At 59.7% G+C, this 15,857-nt stretch overlaps 1 protein-coding gene across 1 annotated transcript in view; it reads left to right on the top strand.

Moving 5' to 3' along the window:
• Positions 1-252: 252 nt before the first annotated feature.
• LOC138110157 (rab11 family-interacting protein 5-like) overlaps positions 253-15,857 on the top strand; it is a 128,636-nt gene continuing 113,031 nt past the window's right edge. Inside the window, exons 1-2 of the mRNA XM_069014879.1 lie at positions 253-632; positions 13,904-14,343. Of these exons, the coding sequence (XP_068870980.1) occupies positions 253-632; positions 13,904-14,343 (820 nt within the window). The remainder of the gene's footprint in view (positions 633-13,903; positions 14,344-15,857) is intronic.

Raw genomic sequence — 15,857 nt, 5'->3', positions numbered from 1 at the left:
CGGGCTGGCCGGGGAGGGGCGGGGCTGTGGGGGCGGGGCGGGGTTAGAGCGGCCCGCGGGCGTGGCCAACGCGGGGCTGGGCGGGGCTAAAGCCGGGCAGGGGCGGGGCCAGAGCGGTTGTGGGCGGGCCCGGCCGGTGTCGCTCGCGCTGCGGCAGCGGCGGCTCCGGAGCGGGGCCCGGCCCGGCCCGGCCGCTTCTCCCGGGCCCTGCCCTGCCCTGCCCGGCCCTGCCCGGCCCGGCCCGGCCCGGCCATGGCGCTGCTGCGGGCGGCCGCGCTGCCCGCCGAGGGCTGCCCGGCCTGGCTGCCCACGCACGTCCAGGTGACGGTGGTGCGGGCTCGCGGGCTGCGCTGCAAGGGCGGCGGCGGCAAAGGCAAAGCGGGCGGCAGCGACGCGTACACCGTGATCCAGCTGGGCCGCGAGAAGTACAGCACCTCGGTGGCCGAGAAGAGCGGCGGCAGCCCCGAGTGGAAGGAGGAATGTGCCTTCGAGCTGCCCCCCGAGCCCGGGCTCCGCGCCGGGCTGGTGCTCACCGTGATGCACCGAGCGCTCGTGGGCATGGACCGGTTCCTGGGCCAGGCCCTGGTGCCGCTGGAGCCCGCCCGGCAGCGCGGCCGCGAGCCCGACGAGCGGTGAGTGCGGGGCACGGCACGGGAGGGGCCGGGCTGGGGCTGCGGGGGCACCGAGGGGCCCTGGGTGGGCGTCGGGGGGACACTGGGAACCCCAGGACGGGCGCCAGGGGGTCACCGTGTGCCCCAGGGTGGGCACATGGAACCCCCGTGTGCCCTGGGATTGGTGTCGTGTGGTCCTGGTGTGTCCCAGCGTGGTGTCACGGCATCCCCCGGTATCCCTGGAGGGGCGGCGGGGTCGCTGTGTGCCCCAGGGTGGGCACAGGGAACCCCCAGGTGCCCTGGCATGGCTGTCACTGGACCCCTGCGTGGCCCCGGACGGGCACTGTGGGGTCCCTGGGTACCCAGCGCGGGTGTTGGAGGAGGAAGGACATCACGGGTTCCATGGACACCCCAGGGAAGTGCCACAGGGATTAGGGTGTGGCGGGGTCCAGGCGTGCCCCGGGAAGGGCTTTCCAGGGATTCATCCACCATCCGTGGGCCGTGCCCGCCCCAGAAAGGGTCTCACGGGGCCCTGGGAAAGTGTCCCGAGGGTGGGCTGGCGTGGGGCCGTGTGTGACCCCGGAAGGACACGGGGATCGCGGGGTCTGTGGATGCTCCAGGAAGGACATGGTGGCAGGGGTGGGACACCACGTGTGCTCCAGGAAGGTGTCCTGGAAGAGGGGCTGGCTCGGGGTCCCTCCGTCCCCATGGAAGGGAATCGATCCATCCCCCCTGGACGGGGGTCCCGGGGGACAGGATGGCCCGAGGTCTCTCTGATCCCGGCAGGGTTTTCCCGGGGTCTGTCTCTCCTGGGAAGCCGTGGCACAGCTGCACTCGTGGTTTGTCCCCTGATGGCTGCGGTGGCTTTGCAGCCCCCCCGTTGTCACCTGCTCTGTGACGGTGCCGCAGGAGGGTCCCCAGTTTGGGGGTGCAGACCCCAGCCCCGTGCTGCCTCCAGCACAAATCCCTGTATCTGGGGGGAACTGCTGATCCTCTTCCTTCCCCAGAAGGGTTTCAAACAATCATAATGTTTTCGAGCCTTTGCCACGCACAAAAAATGCAGGAATGTGGCTGAAATTCCTTTAGGGAAGGCGTTTTGGGGGCTTTGTTCCATGCAGACCTGGCTGGGGCTACGGCAGCGTCCCCCCTGCTCCCTGGCCCCCCGAATCCCGGGAATTCTGCTGGCTCGCTGCCCGAAGCTGCGGGCTTGGACAGGAGCCGCCCTCGCCCTCCTGCCCGGGGCAGCGCATTGATTAGCGTGAAAAGGGATTGGAAGAACTTTTCCCGTGGAGAAACGCAGCTCCACAGCCCTGGAGACTCCCGGCTGCCCTAAAATGGGAGCGTGGGCAGGGAGCAGAAATGAGCAACCCCGCAGTCACTGGCTGGGAGTTTCCCCCCGGCGTTTATTTTGCTTTTCTTAGCAAAACGCCGGGAGGCCGGGCGGTGTCGGAGGAGCTGGGTCGGGATTCTTGGGGCCTTAATTGAAACCAGCGCCGACTGCGGGGCCTTGGGAGAGACACAGCAGGGGGATGTGGAACAACTCCGGGGCTTGGGGAACGAGCCGGGAGCGGGGGCAGGGGCCTGGGGAGAGCCCCGCTCCGGGGGGACGGGTTTCTGTGGAGCTGTGCAAAGCAGGAGCCCCGCGAGGCCCCGCCAAGGCTCGGTCCCGTCTCAAAGGTCTTGTCAGGGGCCACGGGAGCAACGTCCAGCCTGGCCGGACCCCACGCCGTGGCCATGGTCACCCCGTGACACCGGTCCTGCAGCCAAGGGGGGATCTGGGCTGGGGGGTTTGGAGAAGGCTTCAGGGAGACCTTCCAGCACCTTCCAGTGCCTAAAGGGGCTCCAGGAGAGCTGGAGAGGGACTGGGAACAAGGCATGGAGGCACAGGACACAGGGAGTGGCTTCCCACTGCCAGAGGGCAGGGATAGATGGGATCTTGGGGGAGGGAATTGTTCTCTGTGAGGCTGGGCAGGCCCTGGCACAGGGTGCCCAGAGCAGCTGTGGCTGCCCCTGGATCCCTGGCAGTGGATCCAAGGCCAGGTTGGAGCAGCCTGGGACAGTGGGAGCTGTCCTTGCCCATGGCAGGGGTGGGATGGGATGAGCTTTAAAGTCCCTTCCAGCCCAGCCCATTCCATGATTCTCTCATTTGCTGTCTGCCTCTGTCCCTTCCTGTAGCTTTGCTTGCATAAGGAAAATTCACTTCCCCTTGTGTCATTCGGGATCACAAGAGCTTTTAAAACTCTTTATTTTCACCCATGGCCCCCGAGGATGGAAGTGAGCACGGAAAAGACGACGGAAGCTCTCACCCTGTGCCCCGAGCACCTCCGCTCGCTCCAGCCCCGGAGCTGGAGGTGTCCCGAGGGTGGGTGGCAGCTCTGCAGCGTGGAGGGGCTGCACTGTTGTTTGGAGGAGAATCCCAGGGGCTGGAGCGTGTCCAGCCAAGCTGGAGAAGGATCATGGGGAGCTCAGGGGGTTCTGGCTCTCTGAGAGCTTCCAACCAGCTCCGACGTCTGGCCTGGCCCTGCTGGAAACAACTTTGTTTAGGAGGAAACTTTGAGTCCCAGATTAAAAAAGAGCAAAACAAACAGAGGCTCCCACCCTCGGGGCCGGCCCCGCTGAGCCCACCCAGGCGTGTGCCGGGGAGATAACGGGGCTGTGGGGCTGAGCTTCTGCCACGCGCCGGGTTCTGGGATCCCGTCCGTGCCCCTCGCTCCGGGCACAGTCCTGCTGCCAGCTGGAGTGGGAGCCTGCTCCAGCAAAGGATCCATTGTCAGTGTGCTGACCTTGCTCCCATTTCCCTGCTGATTTTTATTGCACAGAAACTTCACCGGTGATAATTATTATCCTTGTTTTCAGCTCGGTGGAAAATGTTCGTCAAACCTGGGCTCTTCTCCGGGAAGGAGCCGCCGGGGGTGTTTACGAGCTGCCTTGTGCGGCTCACTCTGGGTCATTTCAGTGCTTTGCCAGAAGAAAATCAACTCCTGGAGTTGCACAAGAGCAGCCTGAGAGCTCTCATGGCCGTTTTGGGCATCCCAGGGTTTGTCCCACGCTCGGGCAGCTCCAGGGATTGGACTTGGCAGGGACAGCAAGCTCCGAGCATCATTTCCCCCTTTGCACTTGAGCCTTTGTGCATCCAGAGAACCCTGGGCAGGACGCTGCTGGTCCTCACCTCCCTCCCCTGAGCTGATCCTGCAGTTCCCTGTCCTGTGCTCAGTCCCTGCAAAACCAGGATCCAGCCCAGGAAAAGAGGGGTTTTTGGGAACTCACAAGGCAGCTGCTGCTTCTGCTTCCCACCATCCAGGAAATGCCCTTGGAGTCCCCTGTGGGGGCTCATCCTGTGGGGTGGCAGCGAGCCAGGGAGTGTCCCCTCCACACCCAGCCCATCAGCAGGCACCTAGGAAAGCTGGAAGTGCATCCAGGGAAACGGGGTTCCATCCAAGAGACATCAGGGTGGGTTTGCCTGGAATCAGAGAATCCCAGAGTGGTTTGGGGTGGAAGGGACTGTAAAAGTCATCCAGTGCCACCCTGCCATGGGCAGGGACAGCTCCCACTGTCCCAAGGTCTTCCAAGCTCCATCCAGCCTGGCCTTGGACACTGCCAGGGATCCAGGGGCAGCCACAGCTGCTCTGGGCACCCTGTGCCAGGGCCTGCCCACCCTCCCAGGGAACAATTCCTTCCCAAGATCCCATCCATCCCTGCCCTCTGGCAGTGGGAAGCCATTCCCTGTGTCCTGTCCCTCCATGCCTTGTCCCCAGTGGACTTGGAGACCTTTCCCTTGGCCAATTGTAGCACCCCTTGGGTGAGCAGCGTGGTGGGGGGACATTGAGGGGGGACAGGAGGTGCCTGGAAACACCTGCAGGACTGGACCTTGGATCTCCCTGCCTGGGAACCCAAAAGATCCTTGATTTTGCTGTGTGAGTGTGAGGCTTATGGTGGGGGGAAGCAGCAAACGTCCAAGATATGCTGGGCTGGCTAAAGCAAGCCCTCAGTGTCCACTCCCTGCTCTCTCCCTCTCACTCTCCCTCTCTCCCTCCATTTTCATTTGCCTTCTGTCCCAAAGGCCTCCCAGCCCCTGGGACATGGGAGATGTTAAAGGTGCAAGCACGGACCTGCCAGAGCCCCAACGCCAGGGCTGTGCAGCGCTGGGATCTGTGTTTGAGGGGACACTGAGTGCAGCAGGAGTCAGCAGTCCTGGCTCCCTGTTCCTGCAGTGACTTGCAGTTGCTCCCTGGGCTGGGAGCGCCGGCCCTCGGTGCCCTGCGGCAGGGAACTCGTCTGGGGGAGTTGTTCCCTCTGCAGAATTAGCTCAGCTCCCACTTCCCCAAAGCCCTTCTGCGCTGCACTTCCCTCTCCTCGTTCCCGTTCCTGCCCAGCTGTGGAGGCACCTGCTGCTGGGAGGGCTCTGGGCTTCTGTGGGGCTGCAGCATCCGTCAGCAAACTTCTCCAGCCAAAGTCACTGTTCTGGGACAGATTTGGGATGGGAGGTTTGAATCCAAGGACAAAGAGCCCTTTTCCCTGTGGTCACAGTGCCCAGCAGGGCTGGTGAGGGTCTGTGAGGTGGCCGGGAGCACCAGGGAGCTCCTTGGATGCCCTGAGCTGGGATGAAATCCTCGGTTTGGGGCTGAAAATGCAGCTCCAAGGGGTTGTTGTGTCTGGGCTGAGGCAGGAAACGCCCTGGAGTGTTGAAATGCTGCAGGGAGGAGGGGGTGGGTGCTGCCAAAAACCAGGTCAGGATGCTATGCTGCGGGCAGCACGGTGGGCAGCCAGGCCTGGGACGGCACCCGTGGTGGCCAGGGCTGGGATCTAATCTGTAGTGGCCAGCTGACCCCAGGCAAGCGCTTGCCCCAAGCTGGCAGCCCAGGGCAGAGGGCCAAGGTGCTCCACAGGGTGTAATTTTTTCCTACCTACCCAGTTAACCCCATTTTCACGCAGTTGCCAATGCTGGTTTAAGGAGTTTAAGGCCCTTGCTCTGTTCTGCTGCAGGACAACTCTGCTTTTTGTGTTTTTTAAAAGATATTTGAGTGGTCTGATCCCAGCTTTGCAAGTCTGGCACATTGGGTCTGGCGTGTCGGTGGCTGAGAGCACTGGCCCATCACCCTCCACCGTCTTACAACCCAAAAAGCTGCAGACTCAGGCTTCTCCCTGTGTTTCACACAGATTTTCCAGGGCTCTGATTGCCTCCAGCTGCACAAAAACCTGCAGCAGCTCGGAAAACACCCTGTCACTACAGAGCTCCAGACTGCGGGGAGCTGGTGCTGTTGCCTGTGCTGAGTTCAGCTGTGCTCAGTCCCTGCTCCAGGAGCCTCCTGGGTGACTCCTCCCGTCCCTCCGGAGCCTGGTGAAGTTCTTGGCAGCTTTGGTGAGCAGGGGGGAGGGGAGGGCTCTGCTCCCCGAGGACAGGGAGCTTTGGGGGGATGCTCTTTGTGGCTCCTGGAGGAATCTGCTCGATGGTGGAGGGGTCCAGGGAAAGCCTGGCGTTCCACCACTGCCAGGTGGAAATGGCCTTTGAGCCCCTGCTGTGCCTCTCTCCCTGCCCCAGGCCTGTCAGAGCCTGTGCCTGGCTCAGGTGTGCTCAGACCTGCCATGGAATTTGCCTGCTCCATCAGAAGCCTGGCTGGGGCACAGGGTTTGGCTTCCCAGCCCAGGGTGGGGGTTTGGGAACGCCTTCCCTGCAGCAGCATCCCGTGGGCTCCTCCCCAGCTCTGCATTTCCAGGGGGTCTCTTCACTGACAAATCCACCGAGGATGAAGCAGCAGAACCTGCTGCTGGGCTCAGGATTCACTCCTTTTTCCCGTTTCCCCCTTTTGACTCAGGTTGATGTGATGGATGAACAATCCATGTGTGACCTGTTCCCACAGTGGATGTAGCCGGTGTTTTAAGCTGTGTCGAGCTGTGGGGTTGGTGTCCCTTCCCTGGGATTGGTGTCCCTTCCTTGGGATTGGTGTCCCTTCCCTGGGATTGGTGTCCCTTTGGAGAACAGGCATTCCCAGGCCTCTGGGTGCTGGTTCTCTGTGCAAGCCCTGCCATGGTGCTTCTCCCAGCTGGAAGTGGAAAGGGATTCACAGCACACCGTGCTTCTCCTGCCCTCCCTGTGCCCGTGGAGGGGCTGCCAGGAGCAGGGGCTCCGGGGAACCTGGGCAGCAGCTCCTGGTGCTTTGCAACCCTGCAGGGTGAGCTCAGGGCTCGCGCTGGTTTAACTTTGGATTCTTTGCAGCAGGGCAGGGGATCACTGGCACTGCCAGTGTCACACAGGGACCTTGTCCCCTGTCTGCTGGTGTCCGGGCAGCTCAGGTCACTCGGTGACCACAAGGGTGGTTGGCAGCTGGGAGGGCACAAACCGTGGATGCTGTGGAGTGTGAGTGGATAAATCCAGCTGAGGTGATCGTGTCCTGACTCCTGCTGCTGCTGTCCCCAGTCGTCAATGTTTCATGCTGTTCTACAGCTCCTTAAATCTTCCTTCCTTCCCTCTTCCCACCTGTCCATCCTGTGCTAGAGAGAGGAAAAGCCTTGGATTTTCTCAGCCCAGAGTGATTTGAGATGAAGCTGCTGCCCGTGCTCTCATGCCAGCACTGTCCTGGTGGCTCAGAGCTCTACTCCATCCATGGTGTCTATCCTGGTCCAAAAACTGTCCCATGCCATGCCATGCCATGCCATGCCGTGCCACGCCACGCCACGCCACGCCACGCCACCCCATCCCACGCCACCCCATCCCACGCCACCCCATCCCACGCCACCCCATCCCACGCCACCCCATCCCATGCCACCCCATCGCATCCCATCCCATCCCATCCCATCCCATCGCATCCCATCGCATCCCATCGCATCCCATCGCATCCCATCGCATCCCATCCCATCCCATCCCATCCCATCCCATCCCATCCCATCCCATCCCATCCCATCCCATCCCATCCCATCCCCTGCTTGGCTCTGGCCGTGCCAGGATGGGCCTTGTCCATGGAGCACCGAGGTGCAGCAGGGTGCGAGCCCGGAGCACCATCGCCGGGGCACAGCCTGGGGGTGCTCCACCAGCTGGGACAAGAGCAGGGCTGGGCTTTTCCCTGGTTTTCAGGCTGCTCCCTGCCACTGAGTCCCTCTGGAGTGACAATATCTCTGTTCCTGGCCTGTGGGTATGGGATGAGTCCTTCAGCAAGTGCCAGTCGGTGCTGGGATTTTCTCACCTGGGTTCCAGTTGTCCCAGTGGAGCACCAGCACCATGCCCAAGGCTTCCTGCCCTTCCACACGGCTCCTGCTCTTCATTCCTGATGTGCAGCCCCTCTGGAGCTGGTCCTGTTGGAGCTGGAGCCTGTCAGAGGAGCAGGGCTGGGCTGCTCTGTTGTGTAAGGAGCTGGGGGTTGGTTGCCTCAAGCCTTGTTTGTGAGCACTTCTCGTAAGAACATTTGGAGAGATGAACTTCCCACCTCAGCTGCTCCATCCGCAGGGGAGTCAGCCTGTGTTTATTTTCCATCTGTGCTTTTAGCAGCTTGCAGGGATCACCTGGCAGGAGCAGCCATCCAAAACCAACACGGGAACCGGCTGCGGAAAGGCTTCCCAGCCCTGGCGGGGGAAGCTGGGGCAGGAACACGGAGCCAGACAAAAAAGCACAAAATTCCCCGGGGCTGGGTTGTTTTCCACCCTGTGCTTCCCCTCCCGGGTAGGTGAGCTTCCTCCTGGCCCAGCTGCCTCAGCTCCAGGCTTAGGGAAATGTCCCCGTGCTGGGCTCTCAGGGGGCTGTGCCGAGAGGAGCCGGCCTCAATGTTTTCCCTGGATTGGCTTCTCCGTGCCCTGCCCTGCTCTGTCACTGTAGCAGTCCGGGTGAGCCTTGATTTGAGGCTTGGGACTCTTCTGCCCAGCCGGGCTGACCTCGTTGCAGGGATGAATCAGCAGTAAATGCCAGCCTGGAGCAGCCTGGGAAGAGCCTCTGGCTCGGGGCTGGGATGTGTCTGTGTCCGCCTGCAGCTCGGGTTGGGCAGGGCAGGAGAATTCCTGCTCGGTTTAAGGTGAACCTCGCCCACCCCGACAGTGCTCAGTGCTTTTGGGAGGCTTTGGGGAAGCACCTGAAGTGGAAGTGCTCCAGGAATGCTCCAGCTGTGCCTCCTTCCCTGGTGCATCCCTGAACCCAGGAGTCACCAAGGACTTCACTCCCCGAGGAAACTCCCTTGAACTCCCTGCCAGCCAAGCACTGGGACCAGTCTGAGAGGGAAACTGGAGGCCCTGGTGCCCAGGGTGTGGTGAGCAGGGCTGGTGGGGCACAGTAGGTCCAGCTGAGCTGGAGCTTGGAGGGGAATCTTTTGGGGACCCCACCCAGAGCCATCGGAGGGCAAAGGTGGTCCTCCCTGGAATAACCCATATCCTCCTGGGAATAACCCATGTCCTCCCTGGAAGTGGAGCAGGGTGTGCCCCTGGCAGCTCTGAGCCGTGCTGTGTGTGCTGCCTTGCTCTCCTCATCCCAGTGTCCCTTGGTAATCCCGAACCAGTGGAATGAGCTCGGATCACCCCGGGGCTTTGGGATGCTGACCCGGGAAGCTGCTGATGGGGTGGAGGCTTTGGCTGTGTGCTTGGCTCTGTGCTGAAGGAGTTGTTTGCTCCGGAGGGGATGTGGAAGGGACAAGGAGATGGAAAACCTCGGATCAGGGTCGGTGGTGCTTTCCTGTTGGGGCTGGCTCTGTGTCCTACTCATCCCAGCATTCACTCTCCATCCAGGAGGTGCAGGGCCACCCCAGTGCTCCCAAACCTGATGAGTTTTCTCACTGATGGGGAGTAAACAGTGCCCAAGCATTCCCTTCTGTAGCTCCAGGACCCATGGGAATGTTTCTTGGAGCAGGGGTTCCCCATGCCCCCCACAAACTGTCCCCTGCTGCCCCAGGGGAGGACAAAGCACAGAGGAGAAGGGAAGGTGTTTGCCCTGAGCGAATCCATCCCATCCTCGCCCTCTGTGGGGTCGCTTTCCCTCCTTAACAACATTCCCGTGCTCCCGTTTCCACGCCAGTGTTCTTCCCTTGGCTCAGCCTTTCCGCCCGGGATGCTGCAGGAGGACGAGGGCAGCCGTGGTTTTGGGAGCCCGGGGCTCCAGCAGCTCTGGGTGCTGCTCTCCGTGCCTCCGACCGATCCTGGCAACAGCAAATGTAAAAATAGATGCGGGGTGCTGTCTCCCAGAGCTGCCTTTGGCTCTGCTCCCTTCGGCTCTCCGTGGGGAGAGGGAGCAGAGAGGAGAGGGATTCACGAGGGGGCTGGGAGAGCTGGATGTGCTCATTAACCACGGTGACCCAAATGAGCGAGCACAGCCCCACAGTGGGGGCTGGGGAGCCTCTGTCACACTGATCCGTGTGACAGCCCAGGAGTGGGAGCTGCAGAGCCCTCGGAGCTCACAGGGCCTCCAGCTGCTTCCCCTTTCCGGGGAGTTCTCTGTTTGAGGTTTCCTCTCTGCCCAGCTGGGTTGCTGCTTCCTTCCCCCTCAGCCACCCCGGGCTGCTCTCCGGACCCGTCCCTGTGCATGGGTGGCAGATCCCGGGGCCCCTCATTTTGGGGATGCACACCTGGGTGCGTGCTGGATCCATGGAGTGTCACAGGGAAGAATGCACATTTTTTAGCAAAAGCGAATTTCCCCAGCCTGTGGCTTGTGCCTTCCATCTGGCTGGAGCTGTGCTCCCTGGCTGTGTCACCCTGGAGGTGTCCCTGGGCTCTCCGTGTGCCCAGGGCTGGCGGGTGTCAGCAGGACATCCCCTGGTAGGGCAGGGGGGGCAGGAGCAGCTCCCCACGGGGCACATCTCCTTAGCTGGGAGCAATCCTGCTCCTGGTCCCCTCCAGCTCTGGCTCTGGGTCAGGACAGACAGTTTAATTGAATTTTAATTCGAATTTTGTAACCAGCAAAGGCTGTGTGGGGCTGGGACCCCTCCAAACCTTGCTAGGAGCCCTCGGAGCGGGTGGCCGGAGGTGAGTGGCTTGTCCTGGGTGTCCTGTGCAGCGAGGAGCTGGATCCCAGCTGTGGCCTCCAAAACACCCCCAGGAAGCCGATCCTTGTGGATCCCTGCTGCTGGGTGTGCTTGGCACGGCTCCCTCCATCAGTCTGACTGATGTAACCCAGTTCTGCTCCTTCAGACCTGGGAAAGCGATTTCGTGGGCAGGAGCTGTTTGTTTTCCAGGCGTGTTGTCTGTTCCCATGAAAAAGGTCATGTCCCTCCCCAAGATGTGACCTTGGGTGGCCCCAGTCCAGAAACCCCCTCCCAGGACTGCCCCTGAGGGCAGCTTCTGGAAGAAATTGGGGAAGCCAAGGGCTGTGGGGTGGAGTTAATGGTGAAAAGCTGCTGTGGGAGTTTGTGTGTTGCTGTCTGGGACTCGATCCCTCCCCGATCCCTCTCTCCTGCTGCATCTCAGGAGTTTGCACCTCCCATTTCCACTGAAGCTGATTCATAAAAACCCCAAGCACACGACATGGAACAACTGAATCCTCCCAAACCCTCGTCCTGTGCCACAAACTGAGAGCTCAGCCTAAAAATAGCCCCGTTGCCTGTTGGAGATGTAGTCCCGACTGTTGATGAGGTCTTGGGAACCAAAAATAACTCCTTAATCCCATGGCAGCATAAGAAGAGGTTTTTCCTTGAACAGCTGCTTTTTGCAGCAGCTCAGGCTCAGCACCCGAATTCCCTCTAATGCTCACAGGGTTGGAAGTGACGGGATGGGAGATGCTGGGAGTGTGTCCATGCTGTTCCATCTCCTCCTGGGGAGCTTCTGCCTTTCCTTACCTTAATCCACCCAGACTCTCCCTGGTTTTTTCCATGGGATGATGTGAGGTACAAGAACTCCTTTCAAGAGTTGTTCATCTTTCCTGTGAAATGATTCAGGCCCCCAGTCTCTCCTTCCCAGCTGCCAGGCTGCTGCAGCCCTTCCCTCTTGAGCTGCTTCCAGCTCCTGCATTAAAGTGAACAATGCCCTGTTGGATGTTCCAGGCAGCCTTTTCCACTCCAATCCTTTGGGAATTGTCCTCCTGGTGCACCTGCTCCCACTCCCTGCCAGTGGCTCAGCTGTTCTGGGCTGGTTTTGTTGCTGGTGCCTTGCTCTAAGGGGTTAATGCTGCCTTTTTCCATGGATTTTTTTTTTTCCCTGCCTGGATATTTTCAAGCTTGCAGCCTGGGTACTGAAAATTTTGCAGTGGGCAATGGATGGGGTGGGATACGTGAGTGGTGGGAACAGGAATGGGTTCAATGGGGTTTAATTCCATGTCTGTGCCCAGCAGATCCCAGGCACTGTCCCTCCTGCACTTGTGTGGTGAAGGACCTGGGTGCTTCCAGCTGTGCAGCTGGAATATTTATCAGGGAATTAGGGGACTTTGTGTCCCCTTCAGAGAATCCTGGACTGGTTTGGGTGGGAAGGGAGCTTAAAGTTCATCCAGTGCCAGCCCTGCCATGGGCAGGGACACCTCCCACCATCCCAGGGTGCTCCAAGCCCCTGGGTCCAGCCTGGCCTTGGACACTGCCAGGGTGTGGTGTAGCATTCCCAGGCTTCTGAGCTCCTCCCTTCATCCAGGCTGTGATAACTTCCCTGGCAGAAATTCAGGAACTCCTGGAGGACACAATTCCAGTCTTCTCCTCACTCTGGTGATTCCAGCATGGTCACACCCGCCTCCATCCCATCCCATTTTCCTGCCCTAATTTTTTTCTTCTCAGTGACTTAACTCACTGGGATTTTTATTTTCTGGGAAATTGTTAAGGCATTTTCAGAAGTGTCTTCACCTCCCACTGCTGTGTTTCTCCTGGGAAGCACAACACAGAGAAATAGGATCTGTCCCGAGCCTGCAGATTTCCTTGTGCCTTGTTAAGGGGGATTTTAATCAGAAATTCATTTAATACTTGGATCTGGGAGGGATCAGGGCCGTGGCTGTGCTGGGTTCCTGCTCATCCTGCTGCACTGCCCTGGGAAGTGATGCCGGGACTGGCAGAGAGATGGAGCATCCTGTGGGGAGCAGGGAGTGAAGTGATTTTTGGGAAGGAACAGTTCCCTCGTGGCCTGTGCTTGGTGCTGCCCCACTGGGATGTGGAAATGGAAAACCAGAGGGTGGCTCTGGGCATGTCCTGCTTTGGTGTCCCCCAATCCCACCCCTCCTTCCCCCAGGCAGGAACCCAGACCCCTCTCCCATCCCATTCCAGAGGCTGCTCCATGCCCTGCCAGCTGCCAGGCCATTCCCTGTGGAAGCATTGGGACCTAAATGGAGGTTGGGGGTGTTTTTGCCTTGTGCATGAATGGTTTGGAGGCTTTTCCAATGTTCCTTCTGTTTGTACGGGCAGAGCTCTGGAGCCAAGTCTGTGTCTGGGGTTTTGTGTGGGGTGGGACAGTGGGAAGCATTCCCAGTAATCCACTGTGGAATCAGTGGGAGCTTTGTGCTGGATATGGCCAATAGCTCCTGGAGCTGTTACTAGGCAGGAGAATTCCGTCATCCAGCTGTGGGAATGTGGGAATTTCCCCCAAATCAGTAACCTGGGAAGGCTGGGGTTGTGTTGGGTGGCATTGGAGCTGCACAGCAGCTGCTCCTTCCCATAAAAAATTCCCAGGATGCATCATCCTCTAAGTGCTTGACCCAAGGACACTTCCAGGCAAACCTGAGCATCTTTATTGGGGTGAGACACGGAAGGTCTGGCAGAAAGTGGATTTAATGGATGCTCTTGAGCTCCTCTGCCATTCCGGGTCAGTCTCTGCTGAGAGGATCCCCTGAGTCACCGGCTCTGGGATATTTAAATCATGAGCACAAAATGCTGGCGGCGTTGTCTCCTTCCAAAAATGGGCTCCCAGCTTCCCCTGGAAAATCCCAGTGGTGTCTGACAGCGGGGTGAGTGAGGTGCTGTTTTCCAGGTTATTTGGTGGAAGGGCAGCATTTGGGGTAAGGACACTGGTGGAGATGGAGCTGCAGGGGCATCAGGGAGGGGTCAGGTCCCGTGTGCCAGCTCCATGTGTGGTGTTTGTGTCTGACTTGGGGTTTGGGTGACGTCTGGGACACTTGGATTAGAATCCCAGCATCACTGAGGTTGGAAAAGCCCTCCAGGATCATTGAGTCCAACCTATGCCCAATCCCCACCTTGTCCCCAGTGCCATGTCCAGGCTTTCCTTGGACACCTCCAGGGATGGGGACTCCACTGCCCTGGGCAGCTCCAATGTTTTCCAGCCCTTTCCCTGGAGAAACTCGTGCTGGATAGCCCTGGTGCTTTCTCCCACCCAGCAGCATCTTCTCCAAAGTTCTCTGGCTTGTGGCTCTTGGAGGTGACCGAGGGCCCTTTCCTTTCCTTTCCTTTCCCCTCTGGCTGCAGGTGGCACAAGCTGCACTCCAAGGCTGGGAAGAAGGAGAAGGAGCGCGGTGAGATCCTGGTGAGCATCCAGTTCACACGGAACAACCTCACTGCCAGCATGTTCGACCTGTCCATGAAGGACAAGCCGCGCTCGCCCTTCGGGAGGCTGAAGGACAAGGTGACAGGCAAGAAGAAGTACGACCTGGAGTCGGCCTCTGCCATCATCCCCAGCAGCATGGGAGCCCTGGACATGGAGGACGACTTCGAGCTCGGGGGCAAGAAGTCCAAGGTCAAGGGCTTCTTCCTGAAGAACAAACTGCGCAAGTCGTCCCTGACCCAGTCCAACACGTCCCTGGGATCCGACAGCACCATCTCCTCTGCCAGCCTGAGCATGGCAGCGAATGCCCCTGAGGTGCCCAAATCCCCGAGCAGACACGGCAGTCTGTCCATGGAGCGCTCTGGTAAGAGGATCAGGCATAATCCCCCCTGGTTTTCCCCCTTCCTTTCTTTGCAAGGGACTGTTGAGACTTTCTTGCAACTCTTAACTCACTGCTTACCCAGTGACAGAAGCAGGGAAACGTGGAATTGGTTAGGTTGGAAAAACCCTCCAAGACCATGGAGTTCAGCCATTCCCCAGCACTGCCCAGGCTACCACTGCCCATGTCCCCAGGTGCCACATCCACAGGGCTTTTAAAGCCCTGCAGGGATGGGGAATCCACCCCTGCCCTGGGCAGCTGTGCCAGGCCTGGACAGCCCTTTCAGCAGAGAAATTTTCCCTGAGCCTCCCCTGGCCCAGCCTGAGGCCGTTCCCTCTCCTCCTGTCCCTGTTCCCTGGCAGCAGAGCCCGACCCCCCCGACTGCCCCCTCCTGTCAGGGACTTGTGCAGAGCCACAAGGTCCCCCCTGAGCCTCCTTTGCTCCAGGATGTCACTAAGAGGTGACCTCCTGCACAAACCCCCGAGACCTTCTGTGTGCTGGCACTGAGGTATTTGCCAGAACGGGGAGGAACATCCCAGATTTTGCTTTTCCACTCCTCGCCACGAGCTCCCAGGATCTGAGGGTTCTTCAGGGCTGTTTGTTCTCGGCCCCTCCGAGCAGTCCCTGCAGGAAGGCCCTGGCTGGGCTGGGCTGGCCTGGGCTGGGCAGCTGCTGGCCCTGCCCTGGGTCACGGCTCTAATGAGCCGCCTCCGGCTTGCGGGCAAAGCCGAAACGGGGCCCAGCTCTGGTGATTAAAACAATCTGAGCTCTTGGCACTCCCAGGGCAGCGATTTACAAACAAAAAAGGCCCTTGTAGAGAATTAATTCCCCCTTGGAAACAAATATATAATTAAATGGTTTAATTGGCTGCAGACAGCACATTGCCAGCTTGGGTGGGAGTCCCCCGGGAGCCATGTGGCTTCTGCTGGGTTACATTCCCGTGCTGGTCCCATCACCCTTGGGATGAGCCTTCCAGCTACTGGGAGCTTCCCTTCCCATGGCAGGGGGGTGGAACTGGGTGTTCTTTAGGGTCACTTCCAGCCCCAGCCATTCAGTGGTTCTGTGAAGGAAGCAGCATGTCCAGCTGGGAGGGGCAGCAGCTGTGTCAGTCGTTCTCAGGTTCTCCATGATTTTTACCCCCAAAAACTGGCAGTAGCCACAAGGTCATAGAATCACGGAATTGTTAAGGTTGGAAAAGATTTTTAAGATGATCAAGTCCAACCCTCAAGGCAGTGGGAGGGAGCTGCAGGCACTGGGCCCTCCTGGCTCATCACACCAAGCAGTGGCCTGGAGCTCACAGCCGCATCGTCCCCTGTTCCGTGCAAACTCCTAAGTCACATGGAAGCTTTAAAACCCTCTAAGGAGCTTCTGGGGAGTTCCTTGCATTTATTATCAACCTCAGATCCTCTCAGATCCTCTCAGACAATGGGTTTGTCATCTCACAGAGCCTCCTCTGGGGTCCTCCCCTGCTGGCCTCGGGGACGATGTTGTGTCTCCTG

The sequence above is a fragment of the Aphelocoma coerulescens genome, chromosome 4 (genome assembly GCF_041296385.1).
Source record: "Aphelocoma coerulescens isolate FSJ_1873_10779 chromosome 4, UR_Acoe_1.0, whole genome shotgun sequence".
Lineage (NCBI taxonomy): Eukaryota > Metazoa > Chordata > Aves > Passeriformes > Corvidae > Aphelocoma > Aphelocoma coerulescens.
This window is presented reverse-complemented; position numbering and strand designations above follow the sequence as displayed.